Genomic DNA, 27165 nt, shown 5'->3' with positions numbered 1-27165 from the left:
ATCCGTCAAGAAAGTTAAACTTCACCGTTATGTATACACATATACATAACGATTGTTTATATATAAATAACGTTTTATATCCGTTATCTATAGTATTATACATAACGGTTTTAACCGTTATCTTTGTCATAATACATAACAATTCTTTACCGTTATGTATGCCAACTATAGCTTTTAGCATATTTTTAATACTTTTTCTCAATTTTTCTGTTATTTATCTAAAAAAATGAATAAATAAACTTAAAACAACAAAATGATAAAACCATCAATAACATATAGTATTATATATATCACAAAACATTCATACATAATGTTTTGAGCCCAACTCAAAAAAAAAAAAAAAACTAGGGCTTCCGTTGCCTTCTAAAACCAGCACCTCTCTATAAGCTCTATAATCTTGTATCTTATCCTTCAACTATATAACTGTTGAGCTGCTCGCGACCGCAAAGTGAAGAATACCTCCTGAAGCTGAGTCCAGTTGGGGTTGAGAAATATACAGCTGCACAAAAATAAACAAAAAAATGAGACATGATAAAATTAAGCAATTCTTGCAACTGCTATAAAAACACATTTCTAAAAAACTTACATCTCCATAGAAACATCAATGGTGGAAAATAAACATCTAAATTCATTAAGTAATCACAAGCATTACAAAAGAATAATGAGAGAACTGATTATAAGATTAATTCTGCAGTATATGTGATACCAATATTTATAATCACGTCAAATGCAGAATTTACTGGCCACATTCAGCAAGTTTGCCTAGATTTTGATTATCCACTCTTTGAGTAAGCATTAACCTGAAAAGAGAAATGACTGCACTTATGAAAAGCAATTCAATCAATCCCAATACTGAATATAATTGAAGGGAAGATTTATACCAAAAGCAGATACCAAATAGCAAGTAGGCCTACAAATCTATTGCACTACAATGCGATTGGGTATAACAAGAATAACTATCCACATATTTTGGATACTTTCAATAATTGATTGCTTACTGATAAACAAATTGCATTGTTGGAGAAAACGATGAACATACATCACACGATAAACATCCAACAGTTGTGCTTAGGGTAGCTTTCGACATTACAGATATGGACAATCTGCCCGATTAATAGAAAGGAAGTGATATTATTTTACAAGCACTGAACCATATCAATTCCTCTAAAAGAATACTACTGCAAACTTACCTTACAGAGGTTAAAGACAGAAATGTTCCTTGCTTGTTGATCTTTCTGACTCGGATAGAAACCAGCGGCGCGCACAAGCACCTGGCCAACATACCAACCTCTGATGGCTCAAAAGTGTTGTTGAACATAAGAGGGGTAAGTGTCAATTACACGGATCTTTCAAAAGCTCAAGTAACATTCTATCTAATACTATTAAATTAACTAAGGAGATTAAACCTATTAAAACATGAAAATGTCAAGCTCACAAAATAACTGGACATACATAATTCCTATTTGAAATTGAATCAGCAATAGATAGATACCACAGATAAGCTGTGAGCGAGAATCGAGCAAGTAGAAAACAAAAAGTTCCTGCCTCTTTTCATGTAATACAATAATCTTATAACATTATGATTCAAACACTTTGATTTCAATCAGCAATAGATAGATACCACAGATAAGCCGTGAGCGAGAAACGAGCAAATCTTAGTACTCACCAGATCACAAAACTGTTACCATGTGTTTGCTAGGAACAAACTTAAGGAACATGAAAGAAGAAATAAATTGCACCAAAGTCCCAACTATACGAGCATCAAGTAAGATGCAAATGGAATCAATCTGCAATAGAAAAACAGAGCTCACTTTAAACAGAATCTAAAAAGCACAAAAATGTGAGTCAGCTTTCTAGTAGAAGGGGAAGAGCTAGAATTGATAACCTCTGATGATAGCAATGGAGTGAGAAGCAAAACTAACCTTAGAAACACTAAATCTCTTCTAAACAGATAGCAAATCTAAAATAAAACAAAATAAACTCAGTGCAAAATCCATGAATTAGAGGCAACAATTAACCTCAACCCATATTCCATGTCCTACAACAACGAGAGATTTACTTTGTCAATGCAATCAAACACAAAATCGAACAAACTAATGTGCAAAAATAGAAAATTGTACATACAATGAGAGGGGCGCGACGAGTAGGCGGCGCTGGTCGCGGTGGCTAGGGTAAGCAGACGAGAGGGGCGGCGACGAGCAGGTGGCGCTGGTCGCGGTGGCTAGGGTTAGCAGACGAGAGGGGCGATGACGAGCAGGCGGCGCTGGTCGCGGTGGCTAGGGTTAGCAGACAAGAAGGGCGGCGCGACGTGGCAGGCGGTGCAGTAGCGGCGCCTAGGGATAGCAGATGATAGAGGTGGCGAAATTAGGGCTTCCTTCCCTTTCCTGTTTCAGTTGATTTCTTTAATTCATGAAAAATTCAAACTACAATTCATGAAAAAATTGAGAATAGGAAACATTGAAAATCTTATCTTGATACCTTTAAGTGGCGTAACCCCGCTTGAGACCGAGTCGATTAAAACTCGACAGAGTAGAGTAAGCGGTGAGCAGGGTGAGAGAGGCGTGGCAGCTACTGTCGCCACCTTGTCGTCGAGGTAGAGAGAGAGAAGACACCGACGACGACACAATTAAGTCGCAGCGATTCTTCAGAAGAGAATGCTCGATTTCTTCTGCTGCTGCCTTGTTCCGTCGAAGCGGAGAAGACGTCGGCGGTGGTCGACGGCACGACGGACGAGCTCCAGGAAGCAGCGGCATTTCGGCGGCAATTCTGCCGGAATTGAGAGAGGACGAAACTAGGGTTTTTATATATGTGTGTGTGTGCTGCTGCCAGAGAGGAAAATGAGGTGAAGAAAAGAGAGAGACGTGGCTGAGGCGGAGCGCCGCCTCACTGCGGCGAGAAATTTTGGAGAGGGATAGGATTCCCGACTGTGCATAATATTGGTGAGAAATTGAGAGGAGAGATGGAGAGAAAGATAAGAGTGAAATTGGGGAAGGAAATTAGGGTTGTGCGATGAGAGGGAAAAGTCTTTTTTCTTTTCTTTTCTTTTATTTCACTTTTATTATTCAATATTCAATTTTTGGTATTTTCTAATAATGTCTTTTAATTTATATAAGTGTTATTTAATGAAAAAAAAAATGTTAGGAGTTTTTAATTTATGAAAGTCTATATTCATGAACAAATTCAGATTTTAGAATCATCAATTTATTTATTACTTTTAAATATAATATAATATAATATAAATTAAAAAAATATATATATATTTATACTTAACAGTTTTAAAAACTCTCATACATAACGGTTTAATAAACCGTTGTAAAATATGCTCATAGATAACAGTCGGCTTAACGGTTTGTAATACCGTTATGTATGCAACTAATAGATAACGCACAAACATAACGGTTTAACTCAAACCGATATCTAAGTGTATGGACAACACTACATAGATAACGGTTTTTTGTAAAAACCGTTATCTATTCCAAAAATGCGCTCATACATAACGGTTTTTAAAAAAAACCGTTATGTATGAAGCGTTATGTATGTGCATTTTTGTAGTAGTGTCTCGATCTCTATTACAAACGATCTTCGCTTAGAAAGAAAAAAGTTATGTAATAACCAACTAGGATTACTGAGAACATGCTCTCAAGTAATCATCAATCTAGGCTAAAGATATGTCTATTGATTGCCTATAGATTCTAAGTGAGTTCTTGTAATCAGACATTCTAATTCTATGATCTCTGATTACTCTCTTTTTCGATTCAATGCTTGTGACGGTTGAGCTCAAATTGATCTCTCGATGTAGCTTTACAATGATGATTGAATCAGATTTTCTCTTTATCTTATTTTCCCCAATTTCTTGAGGTGTCATCCTGAGCTATTTATAGACAGTTCTAAAGAATCGATCCGTTGGTGGAGATTTTTCCTTCGAATCATGCCGTTGTGAGATAACGTCTTAATCTGCTCAGGTTCTCTGTCTCCATTTCTCTTTGATGATTGTAGAAATGGTCTTCTTGTCCTTTGGTACAAATGCTGCAGGCTTTTGCACAAAAGAGGAAACTCCGTCCTTTAAAGTCAATGCTTCTGACTTCTTCAAACGTTGCAGCATGTCTTGGAGGTTGTCCACATAGCCTTTCCTTCTTCAGTTGAGGCGAATGCCATGACTCATAGATTCCTTAATTATTTCTGATGCAGTTTTCTTCAGTTGGGAGTTTTCAGTTGAGTCTGCATTTCTTAGTGTGTTCTGGACTTGTGCATAGCCTTCAGTCAAGCAGTCTTCAGTTGAGTTACCATCTTCAGTCATCATTGCATTCAATGTCCACTCTAGCTATTCAAGAAACTCAACCACTATTAGCTAGAATGTGCCTTTTAGTGGTTTTTGCTATCATCAAAACATAAGGGTTGGATATATTTTCATTTCCCAATAATTTCCCCCTTTTTGATGATGCCAAAACCTTACATGATATTGAAGGGCATAGAAAAAGGTTATGACTGAGAACAGAGTAACAGAGTTCCTCCAAGATGATGTAATTAAGTCAACAACTGAAAGTTAAAGCTCGACGAGAAATAAACATCAGAACACAGTAAGAAGCATATTTAGAATTCGGACAAGAAGATATTGTTATTGAAAGATAGTTAACTTCAAATTAGTGATCAGGAGAGATGAGTACATTGCACTTAGCAGATGAACAGATTTTCTGTCTAAGACATTTGTACAACAAACCTAGAAGCTCTCTGGTTTAACCTGGTAGAGTTGGTAGAGAGCATTTATTCTTTCAGCAAGACATTCTGGATCAGTGATTCTCCAAATTTCACTGATGCTTTGCACTTCTTGTTCAATGACAGCTCTGTCAGTTCTTCATTTTCGTCTTGGTAGTGTGATGGTATTGAGTAGAGGAGGAGGAACGAACGCCATCTTTGCTACTTTCCTTGCTTGTTCAATCCGCTTGAACTGAGTTTGATCATCCCAATTTCGCATGAAATATTTCCAAGCGTCGAGACAGTCCTTCTTCTGATCGAACTTGGCAGCTTGAAACCATTTCTTGAAGACTTCATTTACTCTGACCCACCAGTCGCTTATCTCTCTTAGAACTCATGTGTCAAGATTCTTCAGTTGATTCCCATGAATGTGGGATATCAGAATCCTTGAGTTCCGATAAGCTTGAAGCTCTTGATGTGGCTTTGGTGTGAACGAGAGGGCAAGCATGCCTAGTTCCAGTCGTCTCCTTGATTGGTGCGGACTATCTCCATCATTTCTTCTTGACCTCTTCTGCAGTCGGTCTTGAGATGTTGATTTGTCCAGAGCAATTTCAGCTACAACGTGCTTTCCTTTGTCTTTGGCTCTGAGCTTCGTCTGAATGGACTCCATTAACTCTTCAACTTCTTGATTTGGGCGATCTCCTCTTTGTGATCTTTCCCCCTTTTTTGGCATTATCAAAAAAATGAGCCTTAGGAGTCCGTTGTGAGTTGGGAATTCTTCGAGTAGCACTTCCATCAGTGGGATCAGTCATAGACTGATGCTCGAAGACTCTTCTTTCGAGAGATTGTAGTCTCTCATGTACAAGCTGCAATTCTTGCTCAGCCGGGACATGAAGAGCACTTCTTTTTGTTTGATTGTAATTTTGTTGGGTGACAATGGAGGTGATCTTGTGGCGAAGTTGGGTTAGCTCTGCCTTGATTTCTATGAACCTATCTTCTTTCCGCTGACTTGCTTCAGTTCGTTCTCTGTCAGCGTACATCACTTGATCTACCAATAGTGGAAAGTTTTGGACAATTGGTAGCATGGTCTTGATGTGAGTGTGGAGATCTTCCTGCATGGCTTCTGATCGGCTATCCAAGAAGCGTAGATATTGGCCGGTCATGCATTTCTCACTTACTGAGTCTCGGAATAGATCTTCCATAAGAATTTCCACACGGTGGAGCTTTTTGAATCTGTTGTGCTGCAAAGGTAGTCCTTTCATCAAGTTGCCTTTGGAGATCCTTGATCTGTCGTTGATGAAAGAGGACCATTCTTTTCAGTGAATGTTCTTGAGTTGGCCTGGAGGAACTTCTGACAGGTTCTCCCTTAACTGAAGAATTCTTTCCAGCAGCAGCATCTGTGAAGACTTTGGAAGGCTTTAGGTCAGTTCTGGTTGAGCCTTTGTCTCCTTCTTGCCTTTCAACCGAAGATGGTTGTTCTTCAAATACAGTTGAGATGGTCGGCGTCAAAGCTTCAGTTTGCATATCAACAGTGACCACTCCTTGTACTTTAGTGGATATATCTCCAGTTGTCATTTCCACTGTGCAACATCAGTTTTTTGTCCACGTCTTCAGGGAAGACTTTCTTCGAGAAGTCATTATCTCGTGGATCATTTCCCAAATTTTCCTTTTTAGAGGCCTTCTCATTTGCCTCTAGAAGCCAGTTGAATGTGCCTTCAAGGGTAGCACAGTCACCAGTATCAGCAGCGGCTTCTGCTGGTTGAGCTTCTTCAGTTCTATGACCTGACGGAAGTTCCCTTTGCTTGGATGCAGCATTTTCATGAATTTACTGCTTTTCCTTTGATTCTCCAGTTGCAGCGACATCAGTCCGCTGTGGTTGACTAGTTTCCTTGATGGATCTTGTTTCGAAGAACATTCTGTATTCATCTAGGTTCATCTCCTGGGGATCTCTTCTGGAGTAGCCAAAGACGGAGGTGGATATTTCTCTTTGATCCACAACCTCTTGCTTTTCATGAAGTTGTTGATTCACGCAAGGAGAGTTCTTTTGAATCAGTGCAAATCCTTGACGCATTAGATATGCAGAGATCACCTGTTTCAAATCATGCAGTGCATCCCACATGTTTGTGATACCAAATTTTCTGAGTATTTCTCACTCTTTAGAGAAATAGTCAGGCTCAGAATTTCTGCTATAGAGATCTTGGACTTGAGTCATTGGAGCATTCCGAATATATGTGTGGATGAGAAGATTGGTTATATCAGAATAGATCTCTGGGTGAGCATTTTGTTGGATGAATGGTATGAACTGATGAGCACGGTCGAGCAAGGTTTCGGGAAGAGGCTCGTACCATGAAGATTCTTCTCCAGAGCAAAGAATGCTGGGCTCTGAGGTTGATGAAATGGAAAGAGAAGAAGCTGATGTATTCGTGAGAAATACCTCAGAGTATGTCTGATACATTCGAGTAAGAAGATCATGAGTGGGAAAAGACAAGGTAGGGAAGAGAAGATGGAATGGTTGTAGTTTGGTGGATGAATCCATAGGGTATTGCTGCAACCTTTGCTATGAGACTGATTCTACACAGCCTTTACTCTGCTGATTCTCTTTTGGAAAAAAGAGACTGGAAGAATCATCGAGATGATAGTTCTGAAAAGAAAAATGTAGGGGCGGCTTAGCTGATGCATTGGAGGTAAACTGCAGCCTTACATCCTGGGAGAATGGTTTCTCCCGAACCACTCTTATTTCATGCTCACTTGGAGATGAAAAAGAGGTTTCACAGCTTTTCGATTGAGTAGAATGCTTCTGCAGAATGGATTGTTCAACAGTCGGAGGGTTTGACATCCCAAGCAATTTGGACGAAGCTGATTTGTCCTTGGGATGTAGGTTAGGAAGGATTTGTGACCTTGAGGTGGTCATTAGAATGGGTATGATGCCTTCATATGGATCTTGTCTGGAGCATAACGCACATGACTGATCTGGATCTTCATTCTTTAGTGTTTCTGTCCTTTGCGTTGAGAGACTTTCATCACACATGTTGAGAAGATGATCTTCAAATGGTTGTGGATTAAAACTCCATCGAGTTGAAGTCTTCTTGTCTTCTGGTTTCATGATAGTTCCTCTCTGAGAAAATGAAGAAAATCTCACAAGAGTGTGGATTTGGAATGGTTAGTAGAAAAGTGTAATTTCAAGTGGAGAGAACAAAGGGTCTAAGTATGCAGAAGGTTTGAATTAAGAGGGAAAGCCAAAAAGGTGAATATGCATGTTTTGAAAGCCGCAAGATTTAAAAGGTAACAATTGATTTGATAGCGGCGGTTTGAATTCCAAAAATAAAGTGAATTGAGAAGGTTTTTCGCGTCCGCAATAAATGACCGCCAAAATCGTGTCTAAAAAGGTGAAAATCGAAATGATGTGCTTACATGGGTGTGCAGTGAGAGGAAGAAAGAAAAAGTTTAAAAGATATGTAAAAGGATGATACTCTTGACATAAAACATATGTAAGATAATTTTTTTCATTTTCAACAAGATAAACGTAAGCAATCAAGAGTTCGTGGAGAGAGAGTGATTGAAGACATTTCAATGGTGATAAGGAGTAACTTACTGGTCGACTGAATGTCGTAATCAGTCGATACCACGAATGAGGTTTTTAAGAAGCACTTGACTGATTCCCCCTTGACTAATGATGGGATTAAAACTACTGAAGATTGTTCAGTCAGGGCGAATGAGCTTTTATTAAACTGAAATGTTGTCCTCCACAAATCTAAAATAATGACAGGACAAGCAACTTCAGTTTTTCCTCCTTTATTTGATGAGCTTCCTGTCTTCGGAGCAGTGGTTTTCGTGTTGATCAAGATGCTTCATCCGTTTACATCTTCAGTCAGCGTCCGTTCTTAGGAAAGGGCTCTAATCATTGATCATCCCCAAAAGTGTAACTGATTTTTCTTCTTGGGATGATAAATGATCACGAGACCCTTTTTTCAGGAGCTCTATCATTTTAGAGCGAGGGTGACAGATTCAGTTAACTAACTGAATCTACCTCCTTCTTGACTTCAGATGATTTCACCATCAATTTCTCTTGACACAATTTTGACGAGAATCATCCTTTCACGAGGAGTTTTTCATCTGAAGTTTCACACCCATCTTGGTTCAGGATGTCGATCAGTGAGAAAGATTCCTGCAATGGTTAGTCAGCAAAGATAAATAGAAAATCAAGGACAGAAAGAGACATCTTTGCACTTAGAGAGAAAGCGAGTAAAATTTTAAAAACACAAACAACCCTCATGTAGGATCTAGCTCAGTAAGAACTAGATCAGAACAAAATGTTCTTGCGAATTGCTCTGATACCAATTGTTGGGGTCCCGAAGGGTTGACTGACAGGTCTATGGAGAGGGAGGGGGGAATACACCTGTGGGCTATTTTTCACAATAAAAAAATACTTAACCAGTTTCAGTTAGAAATAGGTTGTACACTGATACTGAAGATACTTCAGTGAGTTGACAACAGTCGAGCACTGGGCTTAGCTGATATCCAAGTAAGGCTTCAGTCTAGTTTGTAAAACAAAGTAGAGTTATTAATCTCTCTGACTATCAATCGTCAGTAGGATTAACAACTCAGCAGTGGAATTTAAACTTAGTGCGAATAGCCTTTAAAAAATGTTTGTTACTTATAAAATCCTTGGTTTCACTTTTCAGTTAATCCAGTTCAGTTGAAAACAATTAAGCATAGATAAAAGAAATAACTGAAAGCAAGTAAAGAACACAAGGATTTTTAACGTGGTTCGGAGACATCTCTAGCTACATTATTCAACTAGACTAGTCAATGAAACTACCTACCCCATGTTCTAACATAAAGTCTGCAATGGCGCGGGAACATGCAGATACATTAGCAACAGGAACATGGTTTAATTGTTATTTGAATTTAGCAGCATTGGCCGTAGAATCAAATATTGACGGTGACTGACCACTAGATCTGTCGATCGGGACATTGGTCTTCCTGCAGTGCTATAGGCTTTTGACTCTCTCTCTCTATGGGATAATACATCCACAACCAGATTATTTGTCTGACAAACATTCTGGGCTTATGCTTTAGAGGTGCACATCAAACCTACCAATCCACCCTGAATTGGATTTAACACTTAGCACGCCCTGACACTGTCGTGCCCACTCAGCTAATGCTAAGGTAATTGGAGCCAACACCTTTAAGCTGAACTCTCTCTTAGCTTTGAACCGGTACTAAACCACAACCAACACCAGTTTAGTTTTCTGGTACTAAACAACAACCACTTGGCTTGACTGGTGTCAAGGAACCATCTATTTAGTTTGACGGTGCCAAACAACCATTGAGTTCGGTCTTAGTCTCGAACTCTATTACAAACGATATTCTCTCAGAAAGAAAAATGTTACTCCCTCCGTCCCGTTAATAATGGCACGTTTTCCTTTTTGGGCTGTCCCGTTATTGATGGCACGTTTCCTATTTTGGAAAAAATAAGGGATTGATTAATGTTAATTAAAATCCTAATTAAAAGTCTAATTAAACACTTTAAAAAAATACTCTCACTCTTAACACTCTCTCTCTCTCCCAATTACTCTCACTCGTGACTCGCCGTCTCTCTTCCTCTCCTCGACGACTCCGTCTCTCCTCCTCCTCCACGGCGACGGCGCGACGTCTTCGCATCCACCCGCCGGCTTCTCCTGCCCTCTCTACCCTCTTCTTCATCCCTCCACCACCATCTCTTAAACCCTAGCGCGGCCCCCACCCTCCACCGCCTAGCGCCGCCACCACCCTCCACCGCTTCCACACCTCTGCGCTTGCTCCATCCGCCGCCGGCTCCGAGATCTGAGCGGCTCCATCGTCACGCCTCCACACCTCCGCCGCCTGCTCCAGATCTTATTCTTATTCTTATTATTGATTTCGTGAATTTCACCAACTTATGTATTGATTCTATTTATGTATTGATTTCGTGAATTTTATTGGAGATGGGTTTGTAATTGTAGAGTTTGAAAACCTATCTTTGGGTGCAATTTTTCGTGCATTTTTTTTGATTTTGTGTTTGACAACCCATCTCTCGCCTTTCTTTCTTCCCTCTCTTCCACCGCCTTCCCTCTGTTGTCGCCGGAGTTCTGTAAAGGGGAGGGTCGGGGGTGGCTTCTCTGCCTTGGCCAGATCCGATAATACAGGCTTGAGTTGAGATCTGAAACTGGTGGCTTTAGTTGCAGAATTTCTTGGATTTCTTGAATTTGGGGGAAACACATTTGTTGGACGAAGATGAGGACAGACGAGGTGAAGGGAAGGCGGCGGCACCGCCACCGCCGGCGACCTCGCCGGTGTTGATGAAGAAGAGAGTTATTTTATTAAGTATATTTAACATTAATTAACAATAACATTAAACATGTGGTCCCTACAACCTTTTTCTTAATAACACTCTCCTTAATACTCGTGCCGAAAAGAAACGTGCCAACTAGGATTACTGAGAACATGCTCTCAAGTAATCATCAATCTAGGCTAAAGATATGTCTATTGATTACCTATATATTCTAAGAGAATTCTTGTAATCAGACATTCTGATTGTATGATCTCTGATTACTCTCTTCTTCGATTCAATGCTTGTGACGGTTGAGCTCAAATTGATCTTTCGATGTAGCTTTACATTGATGATTGAATCGAATTTTCTTTTTCTCTTATTTTCCCCAATTTCTTGAGGTGTCCTCCTGAGCTACTTATAGACAGTTATAAAGAATAGATCCGTTGGTGGATATATTTTCTTCGAATCCTGTCGTTGTGAGATAACGTCTTAATCTGCTCAAGTTCTCCTTCTCCATTTCTCTTTGATGATTGTAGAAATGGTCTTCTTGTCTTTTGGTACAAATGCTGCAGGCTTTTGCACGAAAGAGGAAACTCCGTCCTTGAAAGACAATGCTTCTGACTTCTTCAAACGTTGCAGCATGTCTTGGAGGTTGTCCATGTAGCCTTTCCTTCTTCAGTTGAGGCGAATGCCATGACTCATAGATTCCTCAATTGCTTCTGATGCAGTTCCCTTCAGTTGAGAGTTTTCAATTGAGTCTGCATTTCTTAGTGTGTTCTGGACTTGTGCATAGCCTTCAGTCAAGCAGTCTTCAGTTGAGTTACCATCTTCAGTTATCATTGCATTCAATGTCCACTCTAGCTATTCAAGAAACTCAACCACTATTAGCTAGAATGTGTCTTTCAGTTGTTTTGGTATCATCAAAACATAAGGGTTGAATATCTTTTCATTTTCCAACAATAAGCAATTGCTTATTATATGCGTACACCATAATAATAATGATATTATTATGCATATTCTTTTTAAAATAAATAATTAAACTAATTAATAGTCTAATTAAATAATTAATGTAGTCCATTACTAAAACAACGAGAGGTCCATATGATTTAAATAGGACAACCTACCAATCTATATCTATATATTATATAAAGAAGCAGTTTAACGGAAAAATGTTTAGCGCTAAATTTTTTAACAGAATCTTACTAATTATTTAATGGCAGTTTACACTTTACACTCACATTATTTAACGACATATTTAAGTCACATATAATTAACTAAATCCCACTAACCCACAACATTGACCCACTATCACCGAATTTTGTAAACATTTATATTTTGTATAAACAAGTTTCACAAATTATTATTATCGCCTACTAAGTCCATTACTTTATTTATCTATTTATTATATGAAAAATCAGTTCTTAAGCTGTTTTTTTTTTATTATTTGCGCCATTTTTTATGGTTTCTTTTAAATGACCGTGATAGATCATCAATTATTTTAAAAAGTAATGACCCATTTTTTTTTTGGTTTAATAGAGTAAGATAAGCATGCATTCATGGTAGGTAAGGTTATTGTTGAAAAATTAAACGAAGTTTCGCCTATTTTTCTTTTGAAGTTTCGATTTAGACTATTTCTTTCATATTATTGTTTCTCATTCAATTGTTGTAATACACATGCCAATAATTTCTTCATTTTCTTCTGTTTAGTTTTAATTCTTAATGCTTTCAATCAGATTTGGACTTGATTTGTTCAATGATAATAAAAAAAAAATTAAATCTTGATTTTTTTTTCTAGAAATAAAACTGGATGCAACAAAATTCCCATCTGATGCAGTAATTTCACCAATCCAAAAATCCAAGAACTTCCGAAAAAGAAGAATTTTGCCAATCCAAAAAGGCAAAAACATCCGAAAAAGAAGATGAGTTGCATTTGCAGATGAAGAAGAAGATGTGGTGGTTAAATCTCCAAAGGTAACCTTTAATTCTCTTAGATGATAAGAAGAAGAAGAAGAAGCAACGTCGGTAAAAAATAAGTTCACCTGATTTTCTCATCCTAACAGATTCATCAAACGCATCCTCCGTCACAAATCATGGCTGATTTTCTCATCAAACCATCTAAAATTTACCAACAATCATCGTTGGTTGTCGTCACCGTCAAGAATGAAGCATGCGTATGTGGATAGAAAATCGAATAAATCAATGGTCGTTTCCGATGAGAATTGCGCCGTTGTTCTATGAGGTACTGTATAAATTGTTGAGGTGGATGTATTTTGGTGCTTGAAAACACATACGAAACCGTGGGTTTGTCTTGAACTTTTTTTTGTTAATTTTGTTGGTGATTTGGTTTGGGTTCCACCAAAAGTTTCGATCAATTTCGTTAGTTGAATTTTTTGCCACAGCCTCTCGACCGGTAAATTTTGTTGGTGGTTCGGTTTGTGTTTTTATGATACGGTTCATCTTATCATATTGTTTTTATTGAAGAACAAAAGGTGAATACCCCGTTTTTTGGGCAAATTTTCCTAGAAAACATAATTAAGAACCCCAAGAGTCTGTTCATAATATACTTTTAAGATTCATGAATTTGTGTGGTGTTCCGTTAAGAAAGAGTTCTATTGGGCTTATAACAAGATAGAGTCTATAACAGGCATACACCTAACATATACTGCCAACTTAACAAGAAAGATGGAATATCTAACACCGACTTTGAGAAAAAAGCTGGAAACTTAACAGAGGTCAGAGCTCTCAGAATCAGAATATTGCTGCTACCACTGCTGTCGCCGCCACTATAGCTTTTCCATCCTTGCTTTCTCAACCACTGTCTGTTGTTCCCGCGTCTGCCGGGAATGTCACTGTTACGATGCCAGAGCAGATGTTCATGATGCAACATATGAGATCTATGCCCCTAACACCAATAGCTGCCACCACATGGATTCAAGTTGTTCCACCTCAGCCCCCTCTGTAGATATGAATGTCATCAACAAGTCGTTTCTACCTCCAACCAAAAGGAAATAAGTTCTGCAAGCTTCCAAAAACTAAGACACCATATCTGGTAGTAAGAGCGATGATTGAGTCTCAGTGAGCAAGGGCCCTGTGAAGACTCATAGCTCTGCTATAGAAGTGGAGGACTCATCTGAGGAAGTTTAACACTAATTAATAATAGAAGGAAATTTCTAAGTCAAATAAAAAAAGTTAAGTTCATGAAAAATCAAATTCGCGAGTAGGAGAAGGTGTTGACTGAGAACAAGATGATGGAAATGCCCGCTCCGCTAAACATATAGGAAAGAACAAAAGAAAAGCTATCACTAGAGAAACACATAAGTTAGCCCCAAAGTCGAGTATGGGTGATGTTTACGCACGTGAAGAGGTGCCGATAAAAATAGGTTAGAGTCCTTTCTCTGAGTATATCTTGGCTAATGTTTTGCCAAGAACTATAAGCCCATCAACCTTGTGTATTATGTTAAAAATGATCAGATGTGCTGTTAGGTCTGGGGGGTCTCGAATAGGTGTATGGGGAGAGGGGGGAATACACCTATAGGCTATTTTTCTCTTAAAAATAGTGGGATCTCAAGATAGAGATCAAAACGAAACTTTACACGCAAACTTAGACGCCTGTTAACTGAAAGGAATTTTGACCAAACAGGGTTGACGACTGATACTGAAATACTCTTCAGTAATGAGTTATCAGTTAAGTCACTGGAACTTAACTGATGCACGTTAAGGCTTCAGTCGAGTTTGCTAAAACAGAGATGTTACAAGTCTTCCTGACTATCAGAGGATAGATCAGTCAGACTGATAACATACGCAGCGGAAAATAACTTTGTTTCGAAATAGCCTTTGTTGAGCACGTTGTTAGTCTTAGGTTTCTCTTTGCATTTAATCAGTATTCAGTTTATCAATTGAAAGAGGACAAGTAAGAATGTAAAACTGAAAGCTGTAAATAACACAGAGATTTTTACGTGGTTCGAAAAACACTTCCTACATCCACGGTCGGTTCATCAGACCAACAACTTTACTCCGCAAGTGCTTAACTGGTCCACTGCAAATCTATCTGTGTGCTTAGCCGGGTGCACACAACCGAATCAACTGAAGATCCAATCTTCAGTACCAACACTTCACTCGCGTTGGATTTTCAACTCCTAGCACGAACCTGCACTAGGATCTCAAGGAGTCAGAGTACCTTCCTGAACTCATTTTCAACTCAAACACTCGATTCTATCTTTCGAAGGGAGGTTTGAAATCTTGCCAACTATACTTCAAAGAACAAGTTCTTTGGAGTTAGTTTTGACCTAGGCTTTGGGTAAACAAGGGTTTACCTAAGGTCTAAGAGAATGTATGTAATCAACAATGACTGATTTTTGGCTTTGATATTCTCTTCTTCGATTCAAGCTTTGGAGAGATTTAAGCTTTTGGCTGAGAAACAATTTTGGCAGAGTTTTAGCTTATGTCGTTGAATCGGTGAAGATTGAAGTGATCCTCGAGCACTATTTATTGGAGAGGTCTTGAATAGATCCATTGGCGGAGAAGGTCTTCAAGATTTCTTCCGTTGGAGAGCAATTTGAATTTGGGCTGAGGCTTCAATCTTTGAGGCTCCTTGTTTGGTGAGAACGGCTATGTTGAGGAGCAGGAGATGCGACGTCTCTGATAAAGTAGCCACCAAATAGGAATGACCTCTGCAGAGAAAGGAGGATCCTGAGATATCTGCATTTAATGCGGCTGTACTTTTGGAGTACGTGGCTTCCTTTGAACGTTGGAGGTTCAGTCCAAGGAAGAATGTTTAACTGATACTTGACTTTAGTGTCAGTCTGCTGAATCCACGTGGCACGCATTAAGTAATCAGTTCCAGACTGATTCTTCAACTGATACTTCAGTTGGTAACTTCAGTCTTCAGTCCTTCGTCCTTCAGTCTTCAGAACAACAAACTAAACTAGAAAAGAACTCTAACACTTGAGTTCGAACATTTCTAGTCTATTACAACTAAGGCCTATGGATTTTGGTATCATCAAAACAAGGATTAGGATATTTCAATAAATTCCCAACATGTGCATATGACCCGCTTTGAGGGGATTGTCATGTTGCACTAATATTATGAGGGAGTGGGGTATCAGATTTTCTCTACCACTCTGACAGATCTTGCTCAGAGGTAGTTTCCCAAGTTGGAGGCCCATTCCATCCATTCATTCGAAGATCTCTACCATATTTTTATAAATCAATTAGCCAGTTCGAGGAGATCAAAAAATAATGTTATGTCTTTCATGGACATTGATGAGCCCGTTTTTATGCCTCGTTTAAGGCTAGATCGAGTCTTTGTTTTTTGTTTATTTTTATGTGTTCTGCGTTTATGAGGACGCACTTTGAGAGACAGGGGCAACATGGCATGATCTTGGGCAAAATAGGCTACATCCCCGAAAGAGGCAAAAGTTTCAAAGATTCACTTTGGGCAAAGCAGATAAAATAATCAACATGGATGTTTAGATATAGTGGAAAAATAGTATACTCATTTTGAGATAAGAAAGATAAATTATGCACACTTCTATAATAATCCTCCATCCGTCCTTTAATAACAATATTAATCAAAGGAAAGAGTGACACATATTTTAATAATTATAGTTGGGTATATTGTGAGTGGAGAAAGAAACTCACCTTAGCTGTAATGTTAAAGTGAATAAAAGGACTCGCCTTAGTGGATAATGAGATTTAGGTTAAATTAAAGTGGTGGGCCATATATGGTAGTTTTTTTTAACTGATAAGATTATCTTTTGTGGACGTTCCAAAATAAAAAATTAAGACAATTGTTACTAGACGGAGGGAGTATACAAATAATACACACTCTTACTATTTTACCATCTAAGGTGTACAATTGCATTAGGCTAGTTTTAGTAATTACACAATTACAGCTCGCACGATGTTGGGAACTTAATGGAATATCCTAATCCTTGTTTTGATGATACCAAAATCCATAGGCTTTGTTTGTAATAGACTAGAACTGTTCGAACTCAAGTGTTAGAGTTCTTTTCTAGTTTAGTTACTGTTCTAAAGACTGAAGACTGAAGGACGGAGGACTGAAGACTGAAGACTGAAGTTGCCAACTGAAGTATCAGTTGAAGAATCAGTCTTGAACTGATTACTTAATGCGTGCCATGTGGAATCAGCGGACTGATACTACAGTCAAGTATCAGTTAAACATTCTTCCTCGGACTGAATCTCCAACGTTCAAAGGAAGTCACGTCCTCCAAAAGTACAGCCACATTAAATGCAGAGATCTCAAGATCATCATTTCTCTGTAGAGGTCATTCCTATTTGGTGACTACTTTATTAGAGACGTCGCATCTCCTGCTCTTCAGCATAGCCGTTCTCACCAAACAAGGAACTTCGAAGATTGGAGCCTCAGCCCAAATTCAAATTGCTCTCTAACGGAAGAAATCTTGAAGACCTTCTCCGTCAACGGATCTATTCAAGACCTCACCAATAAATAGCGCTCGAGGATCACTTCAATCTTCACCGATTCAACAACATAAGTTGAAACTCTGCCAAAATTGTTTCTCGGCCAAAGCTTAATCTCTCCTAAGCTTGAATCGAAGAAGAGAATCCCAAAGTCAAAAATCAGTCACTGTTGATTACATATATTCTCTTAGACCTTAGGCAAACCTCTGTTTACCCAGAGCCTAGGTCAAAACTAACTCCAAAGAACTTGTTCTTTGAAGTTTAGTTGGCAAGATTTCAAACCTCCATTCGACCGATAGAATCGAGTGTTTGAGTTGCAAAGGAGTTCAGGAAGGTACTCTGTCTTCGTGAGATCCTAGTGCCAGTTCGTGCTAGGAGTGAGAAATCCAACAAGGTGTGTTGGTACTGAAGATTGGATCTTCAGTTGATTCGGTTGTGTGCACCCGCAAGCACACAGATTCGGTTGTGTGCACCTGCAAGTACATGGTTCGGTTTGCTGTGCACCCGTAAGCACTAGCATTGGTTTGCAGTGCACCCGTAGGCACTTGCAGAGTGAAGTTGTTGGTCTGATCAACCGATCGTGGATGTAGGAAGTGTTTTTCGAACCACGTAAAAATCTCTGTGTTATTTACAACTTTCAGTTTTACTTTTCTACTTGTATTCTTACCTTTGATAAACTGAATACTGATTAATTGCAAAGAGAAACTTAAGACTAACAACGTGCTCAACAAAGGCTATTGCGAAATAAAAGTATTTCCGCTGCGTATGTTATCAGTCTGACTGATCTATCCTCTGATAGTCAGGAAGATTTATAACATCTCTGTTTTTATCAAACCCGACTGAAGCCTTACGTACATCAGTTAAGTTCTTGTAACTTAACTGATAACTCCTTACTGAAGAGTCTTTCAGTATCAGTCGTCCCTGTTTTGGTCAAATCTCTTTCCAATAAATAGGTGTGTGTTTGTGATTAAAGTTTCGTTTTGATCTCTGTATTGAGATCCATTTAATTTTAAAATAACCTGTAGGTGTATTCACCCCTCCCCATACACCTATTCAAGACCCTCCGGACCTAACACACGATGCACAATTTCACGTGTAACATGTATTGTTCGTATTTTGTGTAAAGATAAATATGAGTTGAAATACAAATTTTGACAGTGACAACGACATCAGAGGTCAATAAGCTTGGGGAAAAGAGAGCGTGGAGTTTGGGGAGATGAAAGTGGAGGGGAGAGAGGTTTCGGGAAGATGATTGTCGGCCGGGGTGGGTGGGGGTGTTTTTGAAATTTTTATTTTTTGATTTAATTTTATTGCATATTCATTAAAGATATTTATACTATTTTATACAAAAATTAGGTAATTTTTATACATTTTTATAAAGATGGGTACAATGTTTTTACTATACTAAAATTGGTACTCCATTTTTTAGCATTGACTATTTGCATTTAATGTATTAATTCTTTCTTTTAACTATATTGGCAAATAAATTCCTCCATTTTTTTTTGTTACGTTCTTTTAATTCTTTTCAAAGTATAGAAGAACAAAAATCATATATTTTCTCTTATTTTTTTAACACGTCGTTGAAAGTGCATATGTGTAATTATGTATAATAACAATCAAAGTCATATTCCACAGAGGCTAGCTGAAAATACTACGAAGAACTACTATCCTAAACTGCAATCCTCAGTCTAGATTTTGGAAATTAGAATAAGTTTTAATCTAAAAGCGTTCAAAACTAATAAACAAAGAATTATAGAGACAAATAGAATTCAAATAGTGGAGAAAATATTATAGAGTTTAGTTTCAATAGATTCAAGAAATCAATTCTTCCTAAGATAATCATAAAAAAAGTCTAAATCTACTTCCGTAGCGGTTTTAGATTTACATATGCAAGACTAATCCCTAGATCGAACTTAAACATGCAACTCCAAAACATATCCTAAGATTATGTCCTCCCAGCTAACATTGAGAAGCATACTACATGTTCTTGTTCAAGCGTTAATAATTATCTCTTGATATAAACTAACACAATAAATAATGCAAAATTGGTGATCAATCAATTAAGGAAATAATAAATTCAAGAACATGAAAAGGAAAAATAAATCTAGATTAATCAATCAAAAATATGTTCACAAATGCATCACCTATTTACTACCTAAGCTTACGATAAAAGATTAGTAGCCACACATAGACATGTAAACTACCAAATTATAAACAATGGAAAACAAAATCATTCGGCAAATATAACTGTAGTAAATTTAGCAAAATCTCACTAGCTCTTGCTTTGAATCCACAAATCTTCTATTCTCGTCTCTCAAGCAATGCAAAAAATTCAAAAAATAAAGGCTCTTCCCTTTCTTGAAACATTTTAGCAAAATCTCACTAGCTCTTGCTTTGAATCCACAAATCTTCTATTCTCGTCTCTCAAGCAATGCAAAAAATTCAAAAAATAAAGGCTCTTCCCTTTCTTGAAACATTTCAGGGGGTATTTATCTGACATGGTGTAAAACACTAAGGAATTCAACTAAAACTCGAATGTGGTTCCAAAATCCACCAAAATAACTCGAAGCACGCAACCTCGCATCATAGATCCATGAGATCACGCTTCCGCGCTGGATCGGACTGCAAGCAGGCCACGCACGCGCCACGTATCTTGGTTGCGCGGCCTCTTGGAAGCTTCTATACTCGCACGCGTCCGTGCACCAGCCACATGACCTCCCTCCGCGCGAGTCCTTCATGCAGCCGCATGTCGTGCAACACACTGGGTTCAATTTTCATTCCATATTTGCTTACAGAATTGTAGCTCAACGAACTCTATATTCATCCAACACAAATCTATCAAAATGAGCATAATTTCTTGTAAAAACAACACGAACACTAACGAGTAGTATTGAAAGATTTTATTCAAATTACACTCAAACTATCAAGCACACAATTCCCAACAATATAAGCATTATAAAGACCAAATAAACATGAAAACAATGCACATATCCCATATCTTGAATTTTAAAAGAAACCACAAATTTAAAAAGTTCATTCATCAACAATAGGAAAAGAGCCTACGAAAAATGAGTACTATATATATCTAATAAAATACAAATTCAATTCCAATATTATCTTGGAACATGCATTAACTTTATAGCACAAGATAATTAAAAAAAATGAAAAATCATGTAACAGAAAAAAGTATTGAAGTCGACCGTATAATTTATATCTACGGAAACAAAAAAGGAAAAAAAAAAAAACAAAATAAAATCAAATTAAATTTGAAGAAGAAGAAGAAGAAGGCAGATTGTTTAGGTGCCAGGCGGAAGCCAGCATGATTGGCCTCCCTTTCCAGCCAAGCTGAAGGCAGCCCTTCTCACACGCCACCGTGTACCCATCACACCCATACCCACTCACCACCGCCTTGGCTTCATCCAAACATTTCAACCTCATCACCTGAAACCCCGCCCGCCCCAACTGCCGCCGCCACTGATCCGCCCTCTCATGCCGCTCCACCCGATCGTCCCCCTCGCACGCCACCACGTTGCAGATCTCCTCCGCCAGATGCCACCTCTCTATCTTCATTCGCTCGCCGCTTCCCCTCGGCAGGCTCGAATCTAGCGAGTCGAACACGGCGGAGTAGTAGTGCAGCGACTCCAAGAATCTCCCCAGAAAAAAAGGCCCGTTGTGGTTAGCGTCCTGCTCCACCACCGTCACCACCTTCGGACCTAATTTCTTGATCGATTGGAGAATCTTCTTCAATGATCCTCTGCTCTCCCTCACGTGCCTGTGCAGCTGCATTACGCTGTTCACGAACACCGCCGCCTCCTCCATCCCGAGCTTTTCTCGAGTGAGCGTCGATGCCGACACTTGCTCCCTCACAAAACTATACTCCAAAGAAATGCCGACTGCTGCAGCTTCCTTGCATAGTATCCTCATGCTGCCTTCTAGCTCCGCCGCGTCCAAATCGCCGATCACGCCGGTGATGCGCACGTGTTTAGGGGGGCCTTCGGGTCGAGTCGACAGCGTCTTCACCATCGACGGCCATTGGAGATTATGCTCCATTCCTAGATCGATGATGTGCAGCGATTCCTCCCCCTTCGCCGCTTGGCATATGGCGTCGTTCGCGGCAACGAAGCCGAACGCGATGTACGGCGTCGTTTTGTGAAGCAAGGCGAAAGCTTCATTCCTTTCCTCCCTCGTGATCGTGGATGCATCGATGTTGTTGCTAGAAAAGGAGCCGTTTGGATTGACATTTTGAAGAAGCGATAACCTAGATTTCAAGCCCATGGCGAAGCAGTGCGAGACTCGCTGCAGCGAGTCGCCCCATGGGTTGACGCAAGGCCAGATTTGGTTGAGTATGGAGTGGGCGAGTTGAGCGTCTCTGCAGCCGACTGCCTCGGCGCACGCGAGTAGCAAATGCACTAGCTGAAGCCCCTCATCCACGCCGTTAACGTTGGCGGCGACATTCATCATTGTTGCGGTGTTTGCTTCCACGTATACGCGACCATCGTCGTCTATATTTGAAAGTTGTTGTTGTTGGAGGTGATCGTTGTCGTAGTATTCGGCGTTGAAGAAAGTGTCGACGAATTGGTCGACATCGAGTGGCGGCGTGTCGTTGGTGAAATCGAGAGACGACCATATCTCGTGGAGGCCGAGGTCGTCGTGCTCCCATTCTCTGCCTTGTTCTTGCTCCTCCATGCGCGCGGCGCAGAACTGACGGATGGCGGAGTCTTGGTGTGTGACGGCCGCGACCCATCCGTTCATCGTGTTTATGAGTTCCGGCTGCTTTGGGATTTTTGTGGGAATTTGGAGAGTGAGAGATGAATGGTTGGAGCAAGTTAATATGTATGTCTTAGTTAGGGAAGGATATTAACCTTCTTTCGGAAGATTTTTGATTGTGTCATAAAACAATTGCCAAGACTATTTAGGTTTCTTCGAATCACAATAGTCTATACGTGGAGTGGTATTTATTCAATTCATATTGTTTAATTATTGCATTATTGTTAGTATGGCATTTATTATTACATTCTATTACATTCTTCAATGTAGTGTGGAAATATTAAAAGTAATTTAAAATTAATTTATTTAAAAAAATGTACATATCAAACAATTCATTCACCTTAAATTGCATTGGTTTATTCTAAATATTTCATTTCAATTAGAATTTGATTTTTTTGACTTGGGGGAGTTGGGGAGGGGAGCAGTGGGGTTCAAACCCGGGACCTCACTGTTCACTGTTCAATTATAATTTGATTATTCACCCTATGCGAGAATCCACACTAAGCATTAATGGCAGAATAGTTAAAGCTATAATTGAGAAATTCGTAGGTTCAATTCCTACTGAATATATGCAAGCCAATGGGACCGCTCAATAAGGTATTTTATGAGGGTTTTGGTTTCATGTTTGAATCCTATCAATGTTTAAGTAGATTATGATTTGTGTCACTTATAATTTTTTAAATATATTGTGTAATTTATTATAGAGAAACAGAGTTTTCTCAAAGCTTTCTTGAAACAGCAATTGCGAGTTCTCATATAAGAGAAAACGATATCCAAGAATCGGATAATTAAGAAACAATAATGCGTTTTAAAATAATGTTGACGTAATCATTGGAAGAAATATGATTATGAAGAAATTTCTCGCAATTTCAAATGTCTTGGAGAAAGTCGCTTCTTTTCTTTTCTTTTAATGAAAAATAATAGGTGCAGCTATATCAATCTCAATTAGAAAAAAGTAACTACTATACAAAATCATGTTAATGTATATATTTGACGTTACGACTTTAGTCCCCATTATCATCTAATGAATTTCGATCAAGTTGAGAGGAATAAACCAAACAAATATTCGCTTTGATCGTATTGAAACAAAAGAAACAGAATAAATTTGTAGTGAACATAAATATATGTACATTTTCACTATTTAATTATTGTAAGAGATTAGCCGGCCTCTGTATTCTGTACATAGATGAAAGAAAAAGGTAATTGGTCTATGAGGATAAATTCCTTAGCTGCCACTATGTGGTAGTTCATGTGTTTGTCACAATGTCATCATTATTATACCCAAGGTCGGCCAACAATGAATGAGACAATTTTAATTAGTTGGCCTATGCTTCTCAAATAAAATATATTATGTAATATCGAATATATATAACCTATGAAACTAAAAGGAATTTCAATAGGATCGATATATGTGTTGTGTTTAATTCGTCAATTGCCTGATTAGGAAGGAGTACTGCTTTGGTTTAAAAAGTTTCCATCGCTACCTGTCAACACACCAACTCTTAATTTTCATTATTGTTTACAGATATAGTAGCTATAGAATTTTTGGCCAAGTCAATCACCAATTTGTTGAACTAATATATTTAATTATTATCTCAAACACCAAACACGTCGAGAAAATAGTATCAAGCAGTAGTTCAACCGCTTAATTAAGTACTAGATTTTGCCGAGGAGGCTTGCTCAAGTGGCAAAGTTAGGCGACTCACATTGTGAGAGATCTTGGGTTCAATTCCACCTGCGTGCGGGTAGTTTTTCCACTTTTGTATGGGTAGTGTTCCCACTCTTGTGTGGGTAATGTTCCACCTGCGTGCGATTATTTTCCCACCTTCGTGTAGTGTAGAGGTTCTGCCTACGTGCGAATTGTTGATTTGTTTATATATTAGTGCCTCTTATATTTATTTATTTTAAAAAAAAACGTACTAAATTTTAGTTTTAGCAACATGACTATAACAAGTCTTAATGTACTATTCTAGATTTTAGTTTTTGCAACATAAAGTCATTAATATACTAGACTACGATCCTCGAAAAAATATACTAAACTACGTGGGCCATATTTTTTGAAGTGTCAAAATAGAAATTCATAGATGACAAAAGAGAGATATAATCTGACAATAGTCCATAAAAACTAACATTACATCGATTAATTAGAGCAAACTTAGAAAGTTGATGAACAAGACGGAATTTCTATCCCTCGGAACCAACTAAAACTATCCACTTAGAGCGCAAGTTCTTTTACTCACTCAACGTGCCAATCGTGCTTGGAAGTAGGGCGGTAAACAAACCAAGCCGCTCGCGAACTATTCAGAGTTCGGCTCGAAAAAGGCTCGTTCAAGTTCATTTAGAGAAGCTCATAAAATAAACAAACCAAACTTCAGCTTAGTAGTATTCGGCTCGTTAGCTCGTGAACATGTTCGTCAAGTGATTCAACTTGAAAAATATAAATTATTAGTAGACATAACTTATATTTATCCACTAAAATTAATAATAATTGTATTAAATCTCTAATTAATTTTGTTTGTTATAAGAAAATAATTAATATATTTATTATTTTAAATAAAATAATTTATTTTTAAAATAAAATAATCAATATTTTGAATATAAATATAAATTTAGAAAGTTCGTATAGGCTCGATTAGGTTCGTGAGCCGCTCATGAGCCTCAAAGTATTCGATAAATAAAGTTCGGGATTCGATTCGATACTTATCACTACTAGAAAAACGCTCATAGATAACGGATTTTATCCGTTATCTATGAGCAAAAAAACCGTTGTGTATAGTGGTGTTATCTATGATACGTATCATAGACAACGGTTTAAAAACCGTTATGTATGTGATAATAGATAACGGTACGAGACGCTCATACATAACGGTATGAAACCGTTATCTATAATGATTATACATAACGGTTTATACCGTTATGTATGAGGATTTTTCCGTTATGTTTTGTATTTTTTTTTGTTTTTTTTCCTATCATAGTTAACAGTTTTTTTTCTATACATAACGGTATGAAACCGTTATCTATAATGATTATACACAACGGTTTATACCGTTATGTATGAGGATTTTTCCGTTATGTTTTGTATTTTTTTGTTTTTTTTTCTATTATAGTTAACAGTTTTTTTTCTATACATAACGGTTTGAAACCGTTATCTATAATGCTTATACATAACGATTTATTACTGTTATGTATGAGGATTTTTCCGTTATGTTTTTTATTTTTTCTATCATAGTTAACAGTTTTTTTTACTTTTTATAACGGTTTTTACCGTTATCTTTGATAGAAATACATAACGATTTTTTTGTACTTTTTATACTGTTATGTATTTCAACTACAACTAGCATATTTAATATTTTTTCTCGATTTTTATGTTATTTATCTCAAGAAATAAATAAATAACTTTAAAACAACAAAATGATAAAATCACCAATAACAATATTATATATCATCCAAAATATTCATACATTACCATCCAAATGAACCAAGTATCAAGTACATATGATCATTGCATATTTCGATTCAAAATTGAAAGTACCAACTATCTTATAGCTAAAACAAAAATCTATCATATTATGTGTTCTAGCACCAAGTCCTCATGAACTAGTTGACCTGCTATGATGAATTTGCAGCAACTAACTTAGGAGAGAACCCGACACACAAGCTCAACCTGCCAATAGAAAAATAATCCAAATAAAATATGTGAAATAAAAGAAAACTGGACAAGAAAAAGATAACAAACAATATGTTGACTTTTGTTTCACACTACATCATGAATCACATTAGACGGCAAAGGCAAGAAAACATTTCTTTCAAAGTGTCATTCATGACTCCCCGTTCCCTGCAACTTCAAGCAGCAGCAGCAATTAGATTTCCTTTACAAGATCCAAAATTGCAACAGCAAAACCAAGGCAAAATCAGTTTCTTGCCCTGAATTTTAAAGTTTATGTTGCTAAAACAAAATGTAAAAGTTCAGGGGCTTCATAAAACTGAAAAAAACTAAAGGTCTAGTGAATTAGCAATCAAAACCTCAAGAGCCAAAATGAAATGAATATGACAAAATTACCATCTTCGGGTTTCTTCAATGTGCTTAGCTGTGTCTTTACTGCCATCCGTTTGACAGACTCAGCTGTAATTGATTCAACATTTCAGAGGAAAATAAAATTAGAGACGACATATAGTGCAGAGAGTGCTACACTAATATATAACAACGAAAATCCAGACACCAGCATGCAATTGATGTGGAAAGGATGCTCCTCCTTATGGCTAGTTTACACAGCAAGAATCTGACCATCAAGATATAAAAGTACAGAAAACGATTGGTTTTCAGCTATAACCTAGGAATTGTTGAGGACCTTTAGATGATGAAGACCACTTTTAAAATTTGAATTAATATTTTAATATCTGTCACATGGTGTTCTGTATGATTGAGATATAGAAAGGGCAAAATAGACCTGGATGTGATCCGCTCCTAATAGTCTTTGGTTGCACTTAAGGGCTTCATGTAGATATCTGAGAGCAACATGAACATTTCCCATGCCTTCTTCCATCATAGCTACATTTATGTAAGTAGCTGCTGTATTTGGGTGAGAAAGCCCACATGTGAAATGGAGAAGAAACAATGCACGGTTGACATATCTGTCCAAAGTAAAAAACAATTAATACTAAAGAATTTAGGTGATAAAGTATGACAGAGACAACTACAAGCACAGAATTTACAAATGAGATTCAGTTTCTAAACTGAATTTGCTATATTTGAAAGATATTGCACTATGGAAAACAAAGTTAAAGATCGAGACAAGAAAGAACAATCTAGAATCGTATCAACTCACTTCAGAGCCAATTCAATATGCTGAAGGCGATAATAAAATACTGATAGATTCCCATAGCTCTTCATTGTATCTGGATGGTCAAGCCCCAGCTCTCTTTCATTGATATCCAATGCCTTCTGCTGATATATAGTCGCCTATACAACAGAA

The 27165-nt window shown here is 37.9% G+C and overlaps 1 protein-coding gene and 2 long non-coding RNA genes across 7 annotated transcripts; all 3 read right to left on the bottom strand.

Annotated features, from left to right (window-relative positions):
• Positions 1-265: 265 nt before the first annotated feature.
• LOC131011415 (uncharacterized) lies at positions 266-3028 on the bottom strand. 5 transcript variants are annotated; one of them, XR_009096908.1, is made up of 6 exons: positions 2479-3028; positions 1923-2384; positions 1667-1787; positions 1191-1290; positions 707-800; positions 266-499 (listed from the first exon to the last, which is right to left on the bottom strand). It is a non-coding gene; the product is annotated as an uncharacterized LOC131011415 (long non-coding RNA). The 5 variants fall into 5 exon arrangements; XR_009096909.1 differs by having other exon boundaries at positions 1667-2038; positions 2125-2384; XR_009096911.1 differs by having other exon boundaries at positions 2019-2384; positions 2479-3027.
• Positions 3029-20480: 17452 nt separating this feature from the next.
• LOC131011414 (GRAS family protein RAD1-like) lies at positions 20481-22439 on the bottom strand. The gene has a single exon (XM_057939224.1). The coding sequence runs from the start codon at positions 22175-22177 to the stop codon at positions 20681-20683; it is 1497 nt and encodes a 498-aa protein (XP_057795207.1). The 5' UTR covers positions 22178-22439; the 3' UTR covers positions 20481-20680.
• A 4256-nt stretch (positions 22440-26695) lies between these two features.
• LOC131011413 (uncharacterized) lies at positions 26696-27165 on the bottom strand. Its single transcript, XR_009096906.1, has 2 exons — positions 27019-27165; positions 26696-26824 (listed from the first exon to the last, which is right to left on the bottom strand). It is a non-coding gene; the product is annotated as an uncharacterized LOC131011413 (long non-coding RNA).

This window comes from Salvia miltiorrhiza, chromosome 2 (assembly GCF_028751815.1).
Source record: "Salvia miltiorrhiza cultivar Shanhuang (shh) chromosome 2, IMPLAD_Smil_shh, whole genome shotgun sequence".
In the NCBI taxonomy this organism is placed as follows: domain Eukaryota; kingdom Viridiplantae; phylum Streptophyta; class Magnoliopsida; order Lamiales; family Lamiaceae; genus Salvia; species Salvia miltiorrhiza.
Note: the sequence above shows the minus strand (reverse complement) of the source record. Positions and strands in the feature narration are given on the sequence as shown.

What these genes read in the sequence shown, in the direction of transcription:
- LOC131011414 (XM_057939224.1), bottom strand. Translation starts at nt 22,177, where the DNA reads ATGAACGGATGGGTCGCGGCCGTCACACACCAAGACTCCGCCATCCGT.